This window comes from Hibiscus syriacus, unplaced genomic scaffold (assembly GCF_006381635.1).
Source record: "Hibiscus syriacus cultivar Baekdansim isolate YM2019G1 unplaced genomic scaffold, ASM638163v2 tig00110020_pilon, whole genome shotgun sequence".
Classification (NCBI taxonomy): Eukaryota; Viridiplantae; Streptophyta; class Magnoliopsida; order Malvales; family Malvaceae; genus Hibiscus; species Hibiscus syriacus.
The window spans coordinates 2,337,826-2,357,975 of NW_024062568.1; the positions used below are offsets into that span (position 1 = coordinate 2,337,826).

General features: G+C 36.3%; 2 protein-coding genes and 1 pseudogene across 4 annotated transcripts; 2 read left to right on the forward strand and 1 right to left on the reverse strand.

The window, feature by feature from the left end:
• The first annotated feature begins 4,041 nt into the window (after positions 1-4,041).
• Positions 4,042-8,761, forward strand: LOC120213238 (amino acid transporter AVT1C-like). Of its 2 annotated transcripts, none has more exons than XM_039211393.1 (13): positions 4,042-4,184; positions 4,520-4,581; positions 4,638-4,889; positions 5,142-5,464; positions 5,899-6,113; positions 6,210-6,233; positions 7,163-7,343; positions 7,421-7,640; positions 7,759-7,894; positions 8,045-8,210; positions 8,299-8,342; positions 8,447-8,509; positions 8,605-8,761. In XM_039211393.1, the coding sequence occupies exons 3-13, from the start codon at positions 4,690-4,692 to the stop codon at positions 8,701-8,703; spliced, it is 1,671 nt and encodes a 556-aa protein (XP_039067324.1). In that variant the 5' UTR covers positions 4,042-4,184; positions 4,520-4,581; positions 4,638-4,689; the 3' UTR covers positions 8,704-8,761. The 2 variants fall into 2 exon arrangements, with proteins under 2 accessions (XP_039067324.1, XP_039067323.1); XM_039211392.1 differs by having other exon boundaries at positions 4,658-4,889.
• A 149-nt stretch (positions 8,762-8,910) lies between these two features.
• LOC120213240 lies at positions 8,911-11,622 on the reverse strand (annotated as a pseudogene).
• Positions 11,623-14,417: 2,795 nt separating this feature from the next.
• Positions 14,418-20,144, forward strand: LOC120213236 (ABC transporter G family member 28-like). 2 transcript variants are annotated; one of them, XM_039211389.1, is made up of 14 exons: positions 14,418-14,906; positions 15,042-15,118; positions 15,413-15,682; positions 15,819-15,882; positions 15,980-16,126; positions 16,265-16,299; positions 16,416-16,489; positions 16,690-17,621; positions 17,836-18,132; positions 18,233-18,724; positions 18,837-18,985; positions 19,087-19,376; positions 19,457-19,590; positions 19,733-20,144. In XM_039211389.1, exons 1-14 carry the CDS (start codon positions 14,668-14,670, stop codon positions 19,884-19,886), a joined length of 3,354 nt encoding a protein of 1,117 aa, XP_039067320.1. In that variant the 5' UTR covers positions 14,418-14,667; the 3' UTR covers positions 19,887-20,144. The 2 variants fall into 2 exon arrangements, with proteins under 2 accessions (XP_039067320.1, XP_039067321.1); XM_039211390.1 differs by having other exon boundaries at positions 14,862-14,906; positions 15,417-15,682; positions 19,733-20,143.
• Positions 20,145-20,150: the final 6 nt, after the last annotated feature.

Here is a 20,150-nt window from a genome sequence, read left to right on the forward strand (position 1 = left end):
TTAATAATCTGTAAATAAAATTAATTACTAAAAATTAATATTTTAAACTTTTTGGACGTATATGATAATTCGACGTTTTTCATGAAAAATCACCGGTGACCGGTATATTTATCAATCTAACACCGGTCAGATTATATTTCCCGATCTAACACCCGTAACAGTAAAGCGCGCTCCCTGCCCCGCACTATATGTTGATTTGGCTCCACGTGAGGTATAGCGCGCCCCCTGATCCGCGCTATAGTTGTTTATCTGACACGTGGGGTATAGCGCGATACAGAGGGCGCGCTATACCTTTAATTACCCCCAATCCTACCTATAAATACTCCTATCCTCTATTACTTTCATCACACCATATTCTCTCACATTCTCTCAAATTCTCTTAAATACTCTCTCTATTAAGGTATATTTTATAATATTTTTAATATTATGTATTTAATTTATTTAAGCATTTTACTTTATTTAATATTTTACTAATATAATTTTTTTACAGATATATAATGGAAGGCGGTCTACTTCGCTTGGATGGAAATCATATATCTCGACACTTTGCTGATATGGTAACATTTTAACGTTTTAATTTAATTTAAATTATTTGTAATAATTTGTTGATTTATTTAATGCATGATTATTAGATTAAGAATTAATTTGTGTAATTATTTAATTTTAGGAGAATGACCATGTATTAGATCCTTTTATTAGGAATCTTAAGTTAGTGATACCTAGTAGTGTCTTGTCATATTTAGTAGAGGCTGAATTTGGTTATATATGTATATATCAGGGTCAATGTAAGATAGAACCAGACCGTATTTCTACCTTAGTAGAGCGATGGAGGCCGGAGACCCACACATTCCATCTTCCGTGCGGAGAGTGCACGATTACACTTGAGGATGTTGCTATGCACCTACGGCTTCCGGTGGATGGAGATGTGATATCAAGGATCTCGCAGGGTTCCTAGACTACTTTGTGCCGGGATAATCTAGGACGTGTCCCGGAAAGTTTTATCGGAGGTAGGATACCATTAAATTGGTTAGATGCCAATTTTCGGGAGTTGAGCCCAGACGCCTTTGAGGATGAAGTTAAGATGTATGCACGGGCATGCATACTGCAGTTGATAGGAGGGTTGCTGATGCTGGACAAATCTCGCAACCTAGTTCACTGCATGTGGTTGCGACATCTTAGCGACTTTTGTCTGGCCAGATCATTCAGTTGGGGCTCGGTAGTTTTGGTTTTGCTGTACATGGAGATGTGTGGAGCCACTGACTACAGGCGTAATGCTATCGGCGGATGTCTCCTGCTGCTGCAGTCTTGGGCATGATATCGATTGCCCTTTTTATGTCCCGTTGTGAAGAACTCATTCGTATTTCCACTACTTCTGAGGTAATTATAAAACTGATTTTGTATATTAATAATTTTATACAACGTATAATAATTTTTTTTCCTTGAATAGGTGGTCTACTAATAGGAAAAATCATCAGGAGCTACCTGATGATTTAGATAAAATTAGGGTGCTAATCGATCAGAAGGTTGGCACACATGTATAAATTTTAATGTTTAAAATCGATTTTAGATTATAGTTATATAATTAGATTATTATTTTGATAAAAAAATATATAATATTTGTTTTAGTTTGAATGGGTGTCATATTGTACTGATGATATGAGGGCAGTGATCCCACTTGAGTTGAGGAGCCCATCAGATGTTTGGATGGCGATGGTCCCTCTGATCTGTTATGCGACCGTCGAGTGGCACTCTACTGATCGCGTGCTCCGTCAGTTTGGTTGTTTTCAACCAATTCCGGAAGCACCTCGCAATATGGACGAGTTGCATGCGGCAAGGCAGATACAGATTGGTTGGCGAGGCATCATCTGTGGGTCGTGTTGTGGGAGGATCGACATCGACGCCTTCCCCGTAGAGAGCCCATTTTACTTGACCTCTTGAGTGTTGCTGACGGTTATTATGAGTGGTTCAACAGTAACGAGAAACCGTTTCTGTTTCCCGAGGATGCACAAGGGCAGACCTTTCTGCGACGTCGACAGAGACGTTCACCGATACAGCACAATCGTCCCCCGACTCGTGGACGGAGAGCAGGTGCTTCCGGTTCATCCTCAGTTGCACCAACAGGACCTTCACAGCGACCACCGCAGCCATTTATGATGTCGCAACCATATATGATGCCGTCGTCTTTCCATTACCAGATGTCGTCGTCGCCATCTTTACCTGGTTTTGTGACCCCGCTGCCGCCACCGTCACAGATGACCCCTCCTGTAGGCTATTATGGGTCTATGTTTGCAGATCCGACTTGGGGTTTATATGCTGGATATTTAGCGGGTTCAGGCTCATCACCCATGGCCGCAACACAGATACCTCCTGTATAGTTTTCACACTCAGCGATGTCTGGGTTTTATGAGTTTTCCTAGTTTTCGCAGGCCGGTGGGATAGTCAGTCATACACCTCCAGGTTCATTATTCTATGGAGGTGCTTTATCGTCATCAGCTCCTCATCAACCTAATGTACCTGCTCAGGACGACGACGACGACAACGATGGTGATGGTGATGATGATGACAGCGAGGAGTCAGAACCAGTGATACGAAGAAATCCTCCTCAAGACCGACAACCACCGTCATGCGAAACATATTCGCGTCGCAGGCATCGATAGATTTTTTTTATTATATTTGTATTTACTTTATTTTTTTTAAATTGTAATTTTTTATTATTTCTCATTTAACACTTACTTTATTTTGTTAAATTTGTTGGATTTTTTTAATGTATTTCAGTTAATTTTATTTATTACCATTTAATATCAGTTATTGTAATTTGGTTATCATTTATCATTTAATTCTTTGAGTTTAAAAGTGCGACAATATTATATCTGCAAAAAAAATAACTGAAACAAACCTGATTAAATAAATTATATATGAACGAAAATATAACACAATAAATTTTTTACACATCAACGTAAATAATTTAAATAATATAATTTTATATTATTACCTGCACCGCAAAACTATTTTGACGTATGCTCATGCTTTTTAATTTTACAAACACAAAAATTAATTGAAAATAATTAGTATAATATTTTTTCAAATAATCATAATAAACAATAAGTATAATAAAAAAAATTATAACAAAATTTTTAACGAAAAATCACACGAACTTCTAAATCAAATATGAGAAAATTACCATAATTATTACTCGTTGACGAAATTGTTGTATTAATTTATAAGTTGAGAGGAGAGATGTGAGAAACTTAACCGGGAGTGAAGGATATTTATAACCATATAAGGCGTGGTACCTGCACCGCGCTATATGAAATTATTTAGATAAAAAAGTATAGCGCGGATCAGGGGGCGCACTATACCCACGTGTAAGCCATGTCAGCATATAGCGCGGTACATGGGGCGCACTATACCCCACGTGGCGTCAAATCAGCATATAACGCGGGGTAAGGAGCGCACTTTACTGCTACGGGTGTTAGATCAAAAAATATAATCTGACCGGTGTTAGATCAGTAAATATACCGGTCACCGGTAATTTTTAAGAAAAAATGCCTAATAATTCAAAGTGAAAATTGTGAATAATTTATTTTCTATGAAAAATTAAAAATTAAAAATTAAAAATAAACATAAAATAAAATTATATTACTATTTGAGATAAAATATAAATTTTTTTACTCTAAATTCGAATTTGATTTTGATCGCACTTTTATAAATTTTGACTAAAATCAAACTCGATTCTATCTAATCGAATTAAAATCAGTCAGATTTAGGTCAAATTACAATTCTTAATCATAATCATTAAAATCCAAACACCGGGTTATAGTATACAGCTTGGCACTATTAAATAATTAAAATAAGGAAAACGCCTTGTGTCGTCATGATTCATGAATCTCAATGTTCTTCACGACTCACGTAAAAAACTTTTCATCATTCACGTTAACAACTTTAGTTTATATTTAATGTAAAAAAATCTGTGTTTCCCTCTCTATATATATACATACATACATATATATATATATATATATTACCCAGTTTAATTCCTAACAGACAACTTCTCTCTGTTTCTATATCCCTTCTTCTGTGTGGTTGCTTTTCGATATATCTCTATATATTTCTTCCGTTTTTTGACCAGATATTCATTCCAAGATTAACCCAATTCTCTTTTCGTACCAGATGTTAAGAAAAAGGTTTGCTTTTTTTTATTCTAATAGATATATATAATTTTTGCTTATTAAGAAAGAAGCCATTGAAGTGTGTTTTAAGTATAGTCAGTGGTTTCTATTTGATTTTCCCCAGTAATTTCTGGGGGAAATTCTGTCCATTAGAGTTTTCTCGTCCAATTCTCTGAAGGGTTTTGTTTTTATTTGGTTTTGGAATTCCTAGAAATATGGGAATATTAATATCAATCTTCCACATCCAAGCAAATTCTTAAAAGTTAATCTTTTTTTGCAAAGAATGATTTTTTTTTTCAAATTCCAATTCCCTCCCCATTATCTCATTCAATGTATTTGCCACTTTTTAGGTGAAAAACTACTTGCCATACCAAGCCATATCACAGAGAAGAATTAAATACTACCATATAAGGTACATATCTTGAGCCATTGTTTTCTGGTTTCGATTCCCAGATTTAAGTTGTTGAGATTTTTTAAGGATTTTGCAGGAGATTTGATTCGAGGATAAACGTAGAAGAGAATGAAGAACTCGGTTTCGGATCAGAGTTTCTGCATCGAGAGTGAAGATGAAGAAGAAGAAGTGGAGAAGCTAGAGGATAACAGACATGGAGAAGATGATGCCAATGAGAATGATTTTTATACCTACTTTTCTTCAGCTGAGAATCTGCAACAAAACAAACCCAGTTCTCATCACACCAGTCAATGGCCTCAAAGTTACAGGTGCTGTGTTTTTCTCTGCTTTTAGGTCTAGTAATCGAGTCCGTCCGACAAATATTCGAACATGAGTGTATGATACGATCTTTATTGGATATGATTTGTACTCGTATCTGACGAGTTTGAGTTCGGATTGTCTATCATACCAGTGTGGATGAATATTGTGAATGAATTGGTGCAGGAGATCCTTCTCTATGACACTTTGTATGATTGATAAACTCAAATGTCTATGGTTTTATGTTAATTTTCCTTTTGCAGGCAGTCTATTGATTTGTATAGTAGTGTACCATCTCCCACCATTGGATTCTTGGGCACTCCTACACTATCAAGACTAGGGAGTTCGTTTCTCTCATCGTCGTTAACTCGAAGGTTTACACCAGAAACACTACATGCGCCGGCGAAGAAACCATTACTACCACTGTCGTTAGATGACGAAATACAACCGCATAAATGTAGTACGCACTCTTTGGTGCCATCGAGGAAACCATCGGTAAAATTCGATGACAAAATCTACGAGGTCGACCATGGCCATGGAATCCCCCTCGGTCGCCAGAGTTCGTATGGTCAAGCAGTGATGAATGGTTAGTTCTACTGACTGATGAGCACTTACCAGCACAAAAAGAGGGATGCGTGGCTGAATCTGTGGGAACATATTACATCAATTGCTAACTAAAAGTAACAAATCCCATTGTCACCATTGGTCCCCCATCCATCCTCACAGCACATGGCTTAAAATCCACACCATCGATTTGTTATATATCCTTATCCACTATTATACTTGCAGTACGTTAAAGAAATATAGTCATTTTATACATTTTTCTTAATATTTTTGTTTAATTTTTGGATTCATGTCTGCCATTTTCTGTCCATTTGCTCACTAACGTTATCATGCATGGACATGATGTGGCATGACTTTCATAGCACATGGTGCACATGAAAGGAAAATATAATTATTAGGAATATAATTATGTAGTTTTATAATTATAAAGAATTTTAATTCATATTTACTGTGCAGGGATCAATGTGCTATGTGGTGTTGGAATCCTTTCCACCCCATATGCTGCTAAGGAAGGAGGCTGGTTAGGGCTTATAATATTATTAACATTTGCTGTGCTTTCTTTTTACACTGGCCTGCTTCTGCGCCAATGTCTGGATAGCTCACCTGAGCTTGCTACTTACCCTGATATCGGTCAAAAGGCGTTCGGTGCCGCCGGTAGAATTACCCTTTCGGTGAGTCTTAATCTCTACATTGTTTTGGGTTTTCATTTTTCTTGAAATACTCATGTTCGAACCTGTAACAACATCCCTCTTTTTTTGTGGGTGCAGATAATTTTGTATGTGGAGTTATATGTAAGTACAGATGTCTTTTCCTAAAAGAACTATGCATATGCATATGTGTGTGTATGTATGTATGTATGTATGTATGTATGTATGTATGTATGTATGTATGTATGTATGTATGTATGTATGTATGTATGTATGTATGTATGTATGTATGTATGTATGTATGTATGTATGTATGTATGTATGTATGTATGTATGTATGTATGTATGTATGTATGTATGTATGTATGTATGTATGTATGTATGTATGTATGTATGTATGTATGTATGTATGTATGTATGTATGTATGTATGTATGTATGTATGTATGTATGTATGTATGTATGTATGTATGTATGTATGTATGTATGTATGTATGTATGTATGTATGTATGTATGTATGTATGTATGTATGTATGTATGTATGTATGTATGTATGTATGTATGTATGTATGTATGTATGTATGTATGTATGTATGTATGTATGTATGTATGTATGTATGTATGTATGTATGTATGTATGTATGTATGTATGTATGTATGTATGTATGTATGTATGTATGTATGTATGTATGTATGTATGTATGTATGTATGTATGTATGTATGTATGTATGTATGTATGTATGTATGTATGTATGTATGTATGTATGTATGTATGTATGTATGTATGTATGTATGTATGTATGTATGTATGTATGTATGTATGTATGTATGTATGTATGTATGTATGTATGTATGTATGTATGTATGTATGTATGTATGTATGTATGTATGTATGTATGTATGTATGTATGTATGTATGTATGTATGTATGTATGTATGTATGTATGTATGTATGTATGTATGTATGTATGTATGTATGTATGTATGTATGTATGTATGTATGTATGTATGCATGCATGAACATTGATTCTCTTCTATACCAGTGAGTTTACTCTTACAATCTTCAATGTAGGCTTCTTGTGTTGACTATATAATTCTAGAGGGTGATAATTTATCATCCTTATTCCCAAATGCACATCTTAGTTTGGGCGGATTCGAGTTGAGCTCACATCGTCTCTTCTGTTTGATGACGACTCTTTCCGTTCTTCCGACGGTTTGGCTCAGAGACCTCAGTGTTCTTAGTTATATATCAGGTAACAAATCGAATGGTGACGACAATTCTTGACATAGTTTGAGGTTGTCTCAAGTGGAATCTGTTTTTTTTTCCCAGCTGGTGGAGTTTTTGCATCATTTTTGGTGGTCATTTGCTTGTTTTGGGTTGGCTTGGTAGACCAAGTTGGGTTTCATAACAAAGGGACACCATTGAATTTGGCTACTCTTCCGGTCGCAGTTGGACTCTACGGCTTCTGCTACTCGGGCCACGCTGTTTTCCCAAATATATACACTTCAATGGCTGAACCAGCTAAATTCAATTCAGTACTCTTATCATGGTACACTAAAGCTCATCAAATCTATTTATGGTGTTGCATTCTATCCAATGTATAGATATGACCTTCCTAGGACCATCCGAAACACAATTACGGCCCGAGTCTTTAATGTTCCTTGCAGTTTCGGAATCTGTACTTTGTTGTATGCTGGAACTGCAGTTATGGGGTACAAAATGTTCGGCGAAGCAACAGAATCTCAATTTACACTTAACATGCCTAAAGATCTGATTGCTTCTAAGATTGCCGTATGGGCGACGGTACGCTGTTTGTCTTATCAGATTATTATACATGAACAAAAGTACTTTAAATGAAGAGTCCGAGTAACATAGTCACGTACTTTTTCGAGTAGCATTTTATGACTTCTGTATTTAGTAAACATATCCATATACTTTTTTTTTCTTGTGCAGGTTGTCAATCCATTTACCAAATATGCATTAACCTTGTCTCCAGTAGCAATGAGTCTTGAGGAATTGTTACCATCACGCCATCTCAAGTCCCACATCTACCCTATCTTGATTCGAACATTGCTGGTGATGTCGACCTTGCTCGTCGGTCTTAGCGTTCCCTTCTTTGGTAAGCACCTTTATGTGAGCAAAAACCTCTAAGAATTTCTTTCGATTTTCAGGTTTTATCATTGGAAAATTTTCGTTGTTTGTTGCAGGCTTGGTGTTGTCTTTGATAGGATCCTTACTCACAATGCTTGTTGTAAGTCATCTTCTGTCGTTGTTGATCATGTTTTCTACTCAGCTGAAATAAACATAGAACTCAACACTAATGTTCTTTTTCCTGATAATTTTCTTCCATGGCAGACCTTGATACTCCCCCCTGCTTGTTATTTAAGCATACTGAGAGGCAAAGTAGGCCGTATTCAGGTACGATCATACGACACATGCACGAGTATTTATCGAACATGAATGTTACACACGAATACTTTAATTTACTGAGAATCTTTTCATTTTTTTTACAGGCTGCAATTTGTATTATAATTATTGCAGTGGGAGTAGTTTCATCAGCCTTTGGAACATACTCAGCGCTAACCAAGATTGTTGAGAATTTGAGAAAATGAGAATCTTTAACTAAATTTCCTCATTTTTGAACTGCTTTTTGAGTGAATTCTGGAATTTGGAATTTGGAAAATGAAAAATCTTTTCTTGTTAGTTTGGTTAATTTAGCATTCTGTTAAAGTAATTTATATATATGAAGCTTCTCTGCAAAAGCAGAGCCTATTGCAGTTGATTATCTCCATGACACGAATATAACAAAATTCGTACTAAATAATTTTTCCTATGTATCTCCGGTTTCCATGTTTGCCACCCTTTGTCCCCCGGTTATCAGATCGACAAACCTTCGCTTCAAGAGCTCTCTTTTTGATGGTTCCGAAGCCTGTTTCTGAATTGAACTTTGTAGTGGGTTGCAGGCTTACCATATCTTCAGTTTCCATGATTTCATTCACCATCTGTAGAACTTCACTCATTTTCGGGCGTTGCTTCCCCTGCCGAGCCAAGCATTTGTTGGCTACTGCTGCGAGCTTACGAGCAGACTTGAGGGAAAACTTGCCTTCGAGCCTCGGGTCCAAGATCAGCACGAACCTCTTCTTATCGGATAGGTGTGGCCTCACCCATTCCAAGAGCTTTTCTTCGCCCTTGGGGCGGTTCCGGTCCAATGGACGTCTACCAGTTATGAGCTCATAAAGAAAAACTCCATAGCTCCATACGTCGCTTTTCGCCGTGAGGCGTCCAGTTTGAATGTATTCTGGAGCTGCATATCCGATTGTTCCTACAACCTGCTCAAAACCGGGGCAAATTGGTACCTCATATCAAAGAGATAAGACCAAAGAAGTTGGAAAAGGAACCTACTGCAGTTGAGACATGGCTTAATCCATCCGAAGGTCCCAGTCTGGCCAACCCGAAATCCGAGAGCTTTGCATTCCAATGCTCATCCAAGAGTATGTTTGAAGACTTGAAATCTCTGAAGATAATCTGTAGCCATAATAAACCAAAAATTCTTAAGGCTGTAAGTAACAATTAGGTGACTTCGAGTTTCGGTTACAAAACAAAGCTTCATAGTTATCAATTTCCGAAAAGCCATATCTATTGAGAAGTAAAACAAACCTGGAAATCCATTCCTTCGTGGAGGTACATTAAGCCGCGAGCAGCATCCTGGGCGATTTTCATTCTCGTGTCCCAAGGAAGAGTTGTTTGAAACCGACTCGATAAGTGATCCTGCACACTCCAGTTCGGCATGTATTCATATATCAGTAGCCTCTGTATTCCTCTTTCATCATCCTCAGCACAGTAACCCAACAATTTGACAAGGTTTTGGTGTTCGACTACCCCTAAAACATTCACTTCTGTCACCCATTCTTTATGCCCCTGTAAAAGAACATATCATGAGAACCTATTAAATCATCAGAGCTTTTGTTTTTCGAAACTAATTCTCACCGGAAACCGAAAAAAGTAGGTTTGCAATATTAAAACTGCAAGAGTCAAGATGCCTTACAGCCTGCGTGAAACAGTTTAGCTTAGTCTAGGAAAGAGGGTACCACTGTACCACTACGGCTACACTAGTATTTCGAGGCCTTTGAACTTGGTAAAATGCTTCATAGTGTCGACGACCGAATGTCTAAAATACATGATTTATCAGATATCAAAGAGTGTTTTCTGGTGATGTCATATGCAAGGATGTGCCAAGGAGATAACCAGGCATTCATAGAATATATCATACAGTTCGGTTAAACGAAACTATATATGTATTTCCTTATAATAACAGCATTATATTATCTTCATTCATGTACAAGATGATCTTAAGGAACATATGAAGTGTTGAAATTCGGTATGTAGAACAAACTATCGAATCGAAAAGAGCTCCCCGGAGCTGTTGCCTTGTTGGATTCTAATACAGATTAAGACAGTTATGAAAGTTCAATAACAAATACTATCAAAGTGCATATTGGTGGTGAGGCAGAAAGTTCACCTGCAATCCTCTTCTGCTGAGTTGTTTAACAGCAATATTGAGTTTCTTGTTGGAATCATCGGTAAATCGGATTACACCTTGATACACACAGCCGAATCCGCCTTCTCCGATCATTAAGGACCGGCTGAAGTTCTTTGTTGCGGCCTTCAACTCCAAGAATGTGAACTCTCTGAGATTGGTTTGCCTTTGAGACAAAGCAGCAAACGAGTTCTTCGTCGTGGAGGATTCGGTGCTGCTAATATCGGACACATTCTGAGAATTAAACTCAGACCCCGATCTCCTCATTTCATGGTCCGTCGACATGGAAACCGATTCGGAGGATCGAACCGAAATCGACTTCGTAGTTTTCGGTTCATCATTCTTCTCTTTACCAGAGAAATGAAAACACTTCATTGCCACCCAATGAAAACAAACAAACCACACTGCACATCAACAAAAATGAATCAATGGAAACCATAACATAAACAGCAAATATTCACAAAAACCACCATGATCAACTCAAACAACAGCTGAACTACACAACCTGGTCTCAGATCAAAAAATTAATCTTTAAAAGAAACAATTAAAACCCATATTTTCTGTTTCCTCAACAATGTGAAATCCATAATTATATTGACAAACATGTTAGCTTTCACCAAAGGAGCATAAATTCAAACACTTTTCATACAGAAACGAAACAATTTCAAACAAAGAACTGACCTTTTGATCAATGATCTGTTCTAAAACACACGAAGAAAACAACAAATTACTAGAGTTCAGAGGCTAAGATATAAAAAAGGAAACCCAGAAAGGCAAAAGCTAAACTGAGAGGAGAATCCAAGGGAAATGGAAACGAGCTCTCCATGATGTAATAAGTCAATGCAAAAGCAGATTAATTGTAGCTCAACAACCAAGAACCCCATTTGGCAAAATAAAAACTTTGAGTGAGTAAACAATAAAATCCAAAAAAAAAGATTAAAAAAACTAAATGAGATTATAGTATTAATTGTGGGGTTTGAAGAAGAAAAAAGTGAAGAGATGAAGATTTGGGTGTCGCTTACGTCGGATTTTTAAGGTGAAAAAATCACGGAGAACGAGTCATTGGTATGCCACATCTTTCAATATTTAAAAAAAAAGGTGGTTGACAGTTGGAAACTATTGAATTTGGCGTAGCTTGCAACCATGACCTCTTAACTGTTCATATAACAAATTCAAAAAAAAAACTACAAGAAGAAGAATACATAAGCAAAAATTTAATAAAATTGTACGAATAAAGGGTAGTTCTAACTTCTAGTGGAGTCGGCATAAGCTGTTTTAGCATGCAAAATTACAGAATCATTGTGAAATAGAAAAATAAGAGTGATTTATGAATTTAGGGTAAACTATACATTTAGTATCCAATTATCATTTTTGTTCTTTTTTGGTCACCCAACTATTTTTTTTAAAAGTATACATAACGTTACGTTTTGATTTCATTTTGGTTATACACCGTTAAAAAATTAATGGTGACATTGACGTTTTACCATAAAATAATGTCACGTTATCATTGAAAAAATGTTATGTCAGTAGTTATGTTATTTTTTTAATGATGGGTTCCACCAGTACTAGGAGATGTACGAATTGATATATAAAATAACTTTTTATTTGATTGATAATTATGACTAAAGTGAAATCAAAATGTAACGTTAGGTATGATTTTGAAACAAAAAATAATTGAGTGATCAAACCATAACAAAAGTTATAATTGAGATAATAAACGTGTACTTTATTATCCTATTGATCTTCTATGTCTTGGATCTTCAAATTGGATTTGAATACACGATTTGTGTTCGTAGATAATTTTTTCACAACACTCGATTTTGTTTTACGGTTGTTGGTGATCTTTAAGTAGTTTAATCTCTTGTTGTGATTCGTTTGTTGATACAATCAAATTTATTTGTATCTGTCTTTTGTTTAAGTTTTTACATTTTTCTTGTATAATCCTTTTATGATCTCGAGCGACTCATGTATTTTGTTTTACGAACTTTATGATAATCTTGAATATTTTATTTTTTTAAATAAAATTAACGATTCTATTTGCGTCAAACAAAAGTTAAATGACAAGTTTTTTTGAAAATTTTAAAGTAAAATGGCCAAAATAAAACACTGTCAAAATTAGGTGACGAAAAGCATAGTTTACCCTCTGTAATTGTCAGACACTAAAGAATGTTTATAAATGGTGTAATAATATGATGAATATTATAAATGGTGTAATAATCACTACACGTCCTTTTGTCTAAAATATTAATATTATTAATAATAATTTAAAATCAGGACTATGTATCCTTGTCATGAAGCTGGCAGCATTAATTAATGACCAACACAATTTGCAAAAATGTTCTCCTCAATGCATCTTTACTTATTGTAATTTTTTATAACATTTTAAAAATTTATAACGTTAAGATAGAATTTTATATTCATCCCTAAATTTGATAATGAGAAAAAATATATATCAATTGAGTGTTTATGTATTATCAACGACGAATCTAAAAATATTATTGAGAATAGACGAACATATATTACTAATATAAAATTTTTGTATAGAATAAATAAAATAAAATTTTAAGCTGAACACGATTAATAAAATAAATACCTAAAGCAAATTCTGAATTTAGGATAAATGTGAATCCACCACTCTACATCATTATCATATTTAATATATTTTTCATAAAATATCAAAAAATAACATTATAATTTCATTTAAAAAAATAAAAATAATGAAAGAAGTAATCGGAGCCTAGTTGCATCGGAACATGAATTCCGCATTTTCATAAAAGACGGCCAACAAAGCCCTAATTTACAAATTTCTCAAAAAATTTCAAATGGTCGTTCTCTTTAAAAATCTTGAGATTACTGGATGTATTATCGTGTGATTCATTTGGATGGACGTATGGTTACTCGCATTAATGACATTGAGGATAAGCAAGAATTGAAACATGTGGTGTAAATGAACCTTTCAATTGATGATTGGTTTGGGAGAATGTGAGATTTTTATGGGAATGAAATTCATATTTTCCTGTTTAGTTAACTCGGGAATTTCATTCCCAGTAATGTAAGATTACTAATAGTGGATTTTTTAGGTATATTACCGGGAATGTCATTACCTCCCTTTCCTTAAACTATTTTAGATTTACAAAAAAAATTTATAATTAAAATTTTATATGAAGTTCAAGGGTTAAAATAAAATTTTACCATTTTATTAAACCTTTTTATATTTTCAATTTTATAAAAAAATTATATAATTTTTATTAATTTAAATTTTTTTAAGAAAATATATAAATATTTTTTAATTTATTAAAAAAAATAATATATAATAAGTATAATTTTGTCAAATATACATTTTAATAATCTTTTATTCCTTTAACTAAACACGGTAATCTTATATTCCTACTAAACTAACCAAACACAAAATACAACATTCGTAATAATCATATTCTTGATAATCTTTTATTCCTACTGATAATCTTTTATTCCGTGATTTAAACGTATTATAAATGCATTCGTGGTTGACTTGGTCATAGTCCTTACACAAGGGGCCGCCACAGTTTAAACTTTCAACAACCAAATCTTAGGTTATTAACCCACAAATACAGTAATTTACTCTACTCATTTCTAAAAAGGTTCATATTTTGGACATAGTCCTCATGTTTTTTATGTTAGTACACAGTTTTTCTTCTCAAAAACCAGACACCCAACCAAGCATGTCCTGCTGCTAAAAGCCGGCAACCAAGAAGAACATGCCGAAGACAAACTCTCTTCTTACAAGGGTCCTACCTTCCATGAACTTACATGACCCAGTAAGCAATTTGAAGAAAAGAAAAAAAATTGAAACTTTCCCTTTTCATCATAAAGGAGATGGCTAAGCAACTTTCATAAAATATCTAAAAAGGTTTGACCTTTAAATCCCACAACTTGGTTTCCTTCATCCAACCCTAGGTCTCTTTATATCCCTTCAATCTCATATTTCTTTAGCTCCAAACATTTGTATCCAAAACAAAAATTTTGTTCTCTTTGTTGGGCTCCTTTTCAAATCCTCAAAATGGGGTTGAAGAAGCTGAAATTTTTCAGTTTTTGGTCAGTTTCAATATGGGTCTTTTTTGTAGTTTTGAGTTTCCTGATGAACTTTGTACAATGTCAAGGTGTTAATGATTATGATCAAGTGGACAATCCTGCTGTTCTTCCCTTTGTTACATCTCTTGTTAATAGCAGGCTTTCTAATCTCACCAATGTCCTTAGCAAGGACATTAGTGACCAAGCCAGTTTCTGCATTAAGGACCAGTGAGTTTCTCTCCTTTTGTTTTCACCCCCATTGTTGCACTTGTCGATTCTCTGTTTCTGGAATTGAATATTTGTGAAAACAATGGGATTGGATCTTGTTTGGGTTTGAACTTTGATGATGCCTTTGTGTTTCAGGGAAGCTGAGTGGAACAAAGCATTTAATTTCTCATCAAATCTGGATTTCTTGGCTTCATGTATTCAGCAAACTCAAGGTACAATATATGTAGTTTGAATGAATTCAAGTTCTTTCTTCGGTGGATGAAGGAAATATGTTACTCATCGGGTTTTATGTGTTCCATGCGGGTTCTTAGAGTAACATATGATACACTTTTCTGGATATATGGGAGTAACATAGTTCGATTGTGTTCTCCGAGTATTATTTTGCTAATTGTTGTAGTTAATGTTGCAAGTAGAGATTTCTTTGCATAAAACCAACAATGTATGGAGTTATCAGTTATGTTTTCTCATATTTTGGTCCGGTACCGTTGTGTTTATTGGTCAAACAGGGAGTATTATGCAGCGTGTGTGCACGGCAGCGGAGGCAAAATTCTACTTTGATACGTTTTTCAAAGGTTCAAATGCCAATGCTTTGAGGCCTAACAAGAACTGTAATTTAACCTCGTGGGTGTCCGGTTGTGAGCCGGGATGGGCTTGTCGTGTTGGTCCAAACGAGCAGGTTGATATTGAGAATTCTAAGGTCATTCCTTCTAGGATTACTGATTGTCAACCATGTTGTGCAGGGTTTTTCTGCCCTCGTGGTCTTACTTGCATGATCCGTAAGTATCTAAGAATGTTTTGTTAATTTACATTAATATCGACAGTTATCTTGTATCTTTTGTTTAGTTATTGTCGCCGTAACATGTAATTCTCTACTTTTTGCTCATGCTTTCGCCGGATTCTGTCGCCCTATAGCTTGTCCTCTGGGTTCCCATTGTCCGAGTGCAACACTGAATACCCAAACTGGCCTATGTGAGCCGTAAGTTCATAATATTTATAAGCATTTCATTCCAAGTCGAATGGCCTATGGTTTTAACAAGTTCCTTATTAAAAAAAATTCATCGATATGGTTTCAGATATAACTACCTGCTGCCTCCGGGAAAGCCGAACCATACCTGTGGAGGAGCCAACATATGGGCCGATATTCGTACCAGTAGCGAAGTGTTCTGTTCAGCCGGGTCATATTGTCCAACGACGGTACAGGAAAAGCCTTGCAGTAGTGGGTATTGTTTTTCTTCTGATATTTTGTAATTTCGTTCTTTCTACATTTGTTATATGAAAGTATTTAATTATCTCGTCCTGACCTCTTGCTTTCGTATTCGTCTTTCTTGATGCTATCATATTTTCGTGTGCCTTTTCAGACATTACTGCAGGACGGGTTCAACATCTGAGAAGCGTAAGCCCTATACTTAAGACTATTAATTTTTATATCCGAGTTCCGACTGCATTCGAAATATATCTCGAGTCTTCATGTTATCCGGATTGTTAGTTTAACCCTCATTGATCGTACAGGCTGCTTCAAGTTGACTTCTTGCAATTCAAACACATCAAGTCAAGATCTGCATGCCTATGGAGCTATGCTTATAGTAAGTTGTTTGCTTTATTCTACGAGCTGCAAAAGTCGATCGCTGGTTCTTTTATTTTTGCAACGTTACCATTTTCCGTTTGATATTCATTCTATTTTTCTAGATTTGAATCGGACATACTTAAGGAAGTATGCATATAGCTCCATAGACAGCAGACAGCAGTCTGAAAGTAAACATGAAAATCTCCTTTGCTTATGCAGGCTGCTACTGTTACTCTGCTCTTGATCATCTACAACTGTTCCGACCAAGTTCTCACTACAAGGGAAAGACGACTGGCTAAAACCCGAGAAACAGCAGCAAGAAGTGCAAGGGAGACGGCAAAAGCACGGCAGAGGTGGAAAGCTGCTAAGAATGCTGCTAAGAAACATGCAAGTGGACTGCAAACTCATATTTCACAGAGATTTTCTTTTAAAAAAACCGCAAAACATCCCAACGAGGAACTTAAAATATTGGATGAAACAAAGTTTGAAACGGATGCACACTTGTATTCTCCAGTACATATGAGCACTTCAAGTGAGTCTCTATCATCATCTGCACCATCCAATGGACAACCAATAGAACCTCGCAATCCAATGCCAATGATGCATGAAACTGAAGATGAGCCCGAGAATTATGACGGATTTGATGTCGGTAGACATGATAGAAAATCGAAAGGTCAAACTACGAAGGGAAAAAAGCCTCATACACATAGCCAGATTTTTAAGTATGCATATGCTCAAATCGAGAAAGAGAAAGCACAACAACAAGACAATAAGAATCTTACATTCTCGGGAGTGGTTTCTATGGCTACTGATCCCGAAATGAGGAAAAGGCCTCTGATCAAGGTCTCTTTCAAAGACCTTACACTCACATTGAAAGGAAAAGAAAAGCATCTTTTGAGGTGCGTTACTGGAAAAATCAAGCCTGGTCGCATCACTGCTGTCATGGGTCCTTCTGGTGCCGGCAAAACGACATTTATTTCTGCTCTGGCTGGGAAGGCAATGGGTTGCAAGATGACCGGTTTGATTCTTATTAATGGAAAGAATGAATCAATCCGCTCATATAGGAAAATAATAGGTTATGTGCCACAAGATGACATCGTGCATGGGAACTTGACAGTGGAAGAGAATCTATGGTTTAATGCAAAATGCAGGTATGCTAGATTCAAACCTGTTTTACGTTACCGGCATACATCATGAAACATGTACTTATAGGTATTAGTGGTATTTCTGGAGTCATTTTATTTAAAAATTGTGTTTGATGATTTTTTATGCATGCTTAAATTATATATAGTGTTTTTTTAACTACCGCTTCTTTTACATTGACTGCCTCTATTATCCTATCTGATAAACTTCTGCATATTTAAGATTGCCTGCTCATTTACCAAAACCGGATAAAGTTCTTGTCGTCGAAAGAGTTATAGAGTCTTTGGGGCTTCAGATGGTGCGTGATTCCTTGGTGGGAACAGTAGAAAAGCGAGGCATCTCAGGAGGCCAGAGGAAGCGAGTAAATGTCGGATTGGAAATGGTGATGGAACCTTCACTTTTGATCTTGGATGAACCGACATCTGGTTTGGACAGTGCATCCTCTCTGCAGCTTCTTCGAGCACTTCGACATGAGGCTCTTGAAGGAGTAAACATCTGCATGGTGCTTCATCAACCAAGGTAATGAATTCTTATCCGAAGTCTACTTTTCATTTTAGAATCTAAAGCTTGCGAGTTCAGTCTCTTTTTTGTGTATTAATTGCTGAAAATTCCGGTTCAGCTACTCCTTGTTCCAAATGTTTGATGATCTAGTCCTTTTGGCGAAAGGGGGATTCACAGTCTACCATGGTTCAGCAAAGAAAGCAGAACAGTACTTTGCAGGCCTTGGGATCCATGTCCCAGATCGTGTTAACCCTCCGGATCACTTCATTGACATTTTAGAGGGTATCGTAAAACCAACTCAAAGCTCGGGTGTGAACTATAAAGAGCTTCCGGTTAGGTGGATGCTTCACAATGGCTACCCGGTGCCCCCTGATCTGCAGCAAGCTGCTGCTCGGATAGCTACCCCCTCAGCGAGTCCAGCTCCTACTAATGGGACAAGTCCTCATGCTGGAACAGAAGAAACATCTTTTGCTGGAGAGTTATGGCAAGATGTCAGGAGTAAAGTTGAGATACATCGGGATAGCATACGTCACAATTTCTTAAAGTTTAAGGACTTGTCGAGGCGGAGGACTCCAGGTGTACTCTGGCAATACAGATACTTTCTTGGGAGGTAAGTACTATGATCTATCGAGTTAACCATCCCTGGTGAAAACCGTTTAATTTCTTTGCATTATTTATTTTTCACTCGACAAAATAATCATCTTAATTCCACATTATCTCAGGCTTAGTAAGCAGCGAATGAGGGAAGCTAAAGTACAAGCAACCGATTATCTGATCTTACTACTTGCCGGAGCATGCTTAGGAACAATAGCTAAAACGGGCGAAGAAAACTTTGGGGCCGTCGGTTATACTTATACCATAATTGCAGTCTGTAAGTCCAAGTACTCTTTCGACTCGTTCTCATGAAAGTCACAAACGAAACGTAAATTGCTATATCGAATCGCTCACCATAAAATATCTCTATGTTTTCAGCCCTTCTATGCAAAATAGCCGCTTTGAGATCGTTTTCGCTCAATAAATTACAATACTGGAGAGAGAGTGCATCTGGCATGAGCAGCTTGGCTTACTTTTTGGCCAAAGATACAGTTGATCATTTCAATACTGTGATCAAGCCCGTGGTGTATCTCTCTATGTTCTTTTTCTTCACAAATCCGAGATCTTCGTTCGCGGAAAATTATACTGTCTTGCTGTGCTTAGTTTACTGTGTGACCGGTATAGGCTATGCATTTGCCATCTTCTTTCAACCCGGTCCTGCCCAACTGGTAAGCTAGATTTGATCACACTGAGCTGGAAATGTCTTTTACGGATTACTGATGTCGTATATCTTTTCGTTTCCTTGTAGTGGTCTGTTCTTGTTCCTGTTGTTCTGACTCTCGTGGCAACTCGGACTCAAGATAATGAAATCTTGAAAAGGATATCTAATCTGTGCTATCCCAAGTGGGCTTTGGAAGCTTTTGTGATATCAAACGCTGAAAGGTATGTCATAAGTTGTATCCGATCATCTATCCTGGAGATCACAGATCAGTTGTATGCATTGCTATCCCGAGTGAGCTTTGGAAGCTTTTCGGTTTTCTTTGCTATGAAAGTCTCTCTTACCGATAGTCATGTTACGATTCAGGTACTATGGAGTGTGGTTAATTACTCGATGCGGAGCTCTTCTGAAAAGTGATTATAGTCTAGATGAATGGAATCTTTGTATAGTTATTCTCATTCTCACCGGTGTAATCAGTCGTTCAATTGCATATCTTGGTATGATCACATTCCAGAAGTGAAAATCCAAACATTTGGCCGCATTCTATTTCCATCCGAAGAAGTTCGGTCCTAAAGGCTAGCAGAACCATTGAACCTACAACAACCCAAAAATCGTGGGAGCGATGATCGCAACCTGTCGACAAATGGCTCCATATATTTTCTTGTACATCTCGGAATCGATCGATTAAACTTAGTTACACTTAGGTTATAGACCCATTTCATTTGTACATTAGGGAGTGTGGTTTCTTTGGTTAGTTTCATTTGAGAATCCATTTCCAGGCATA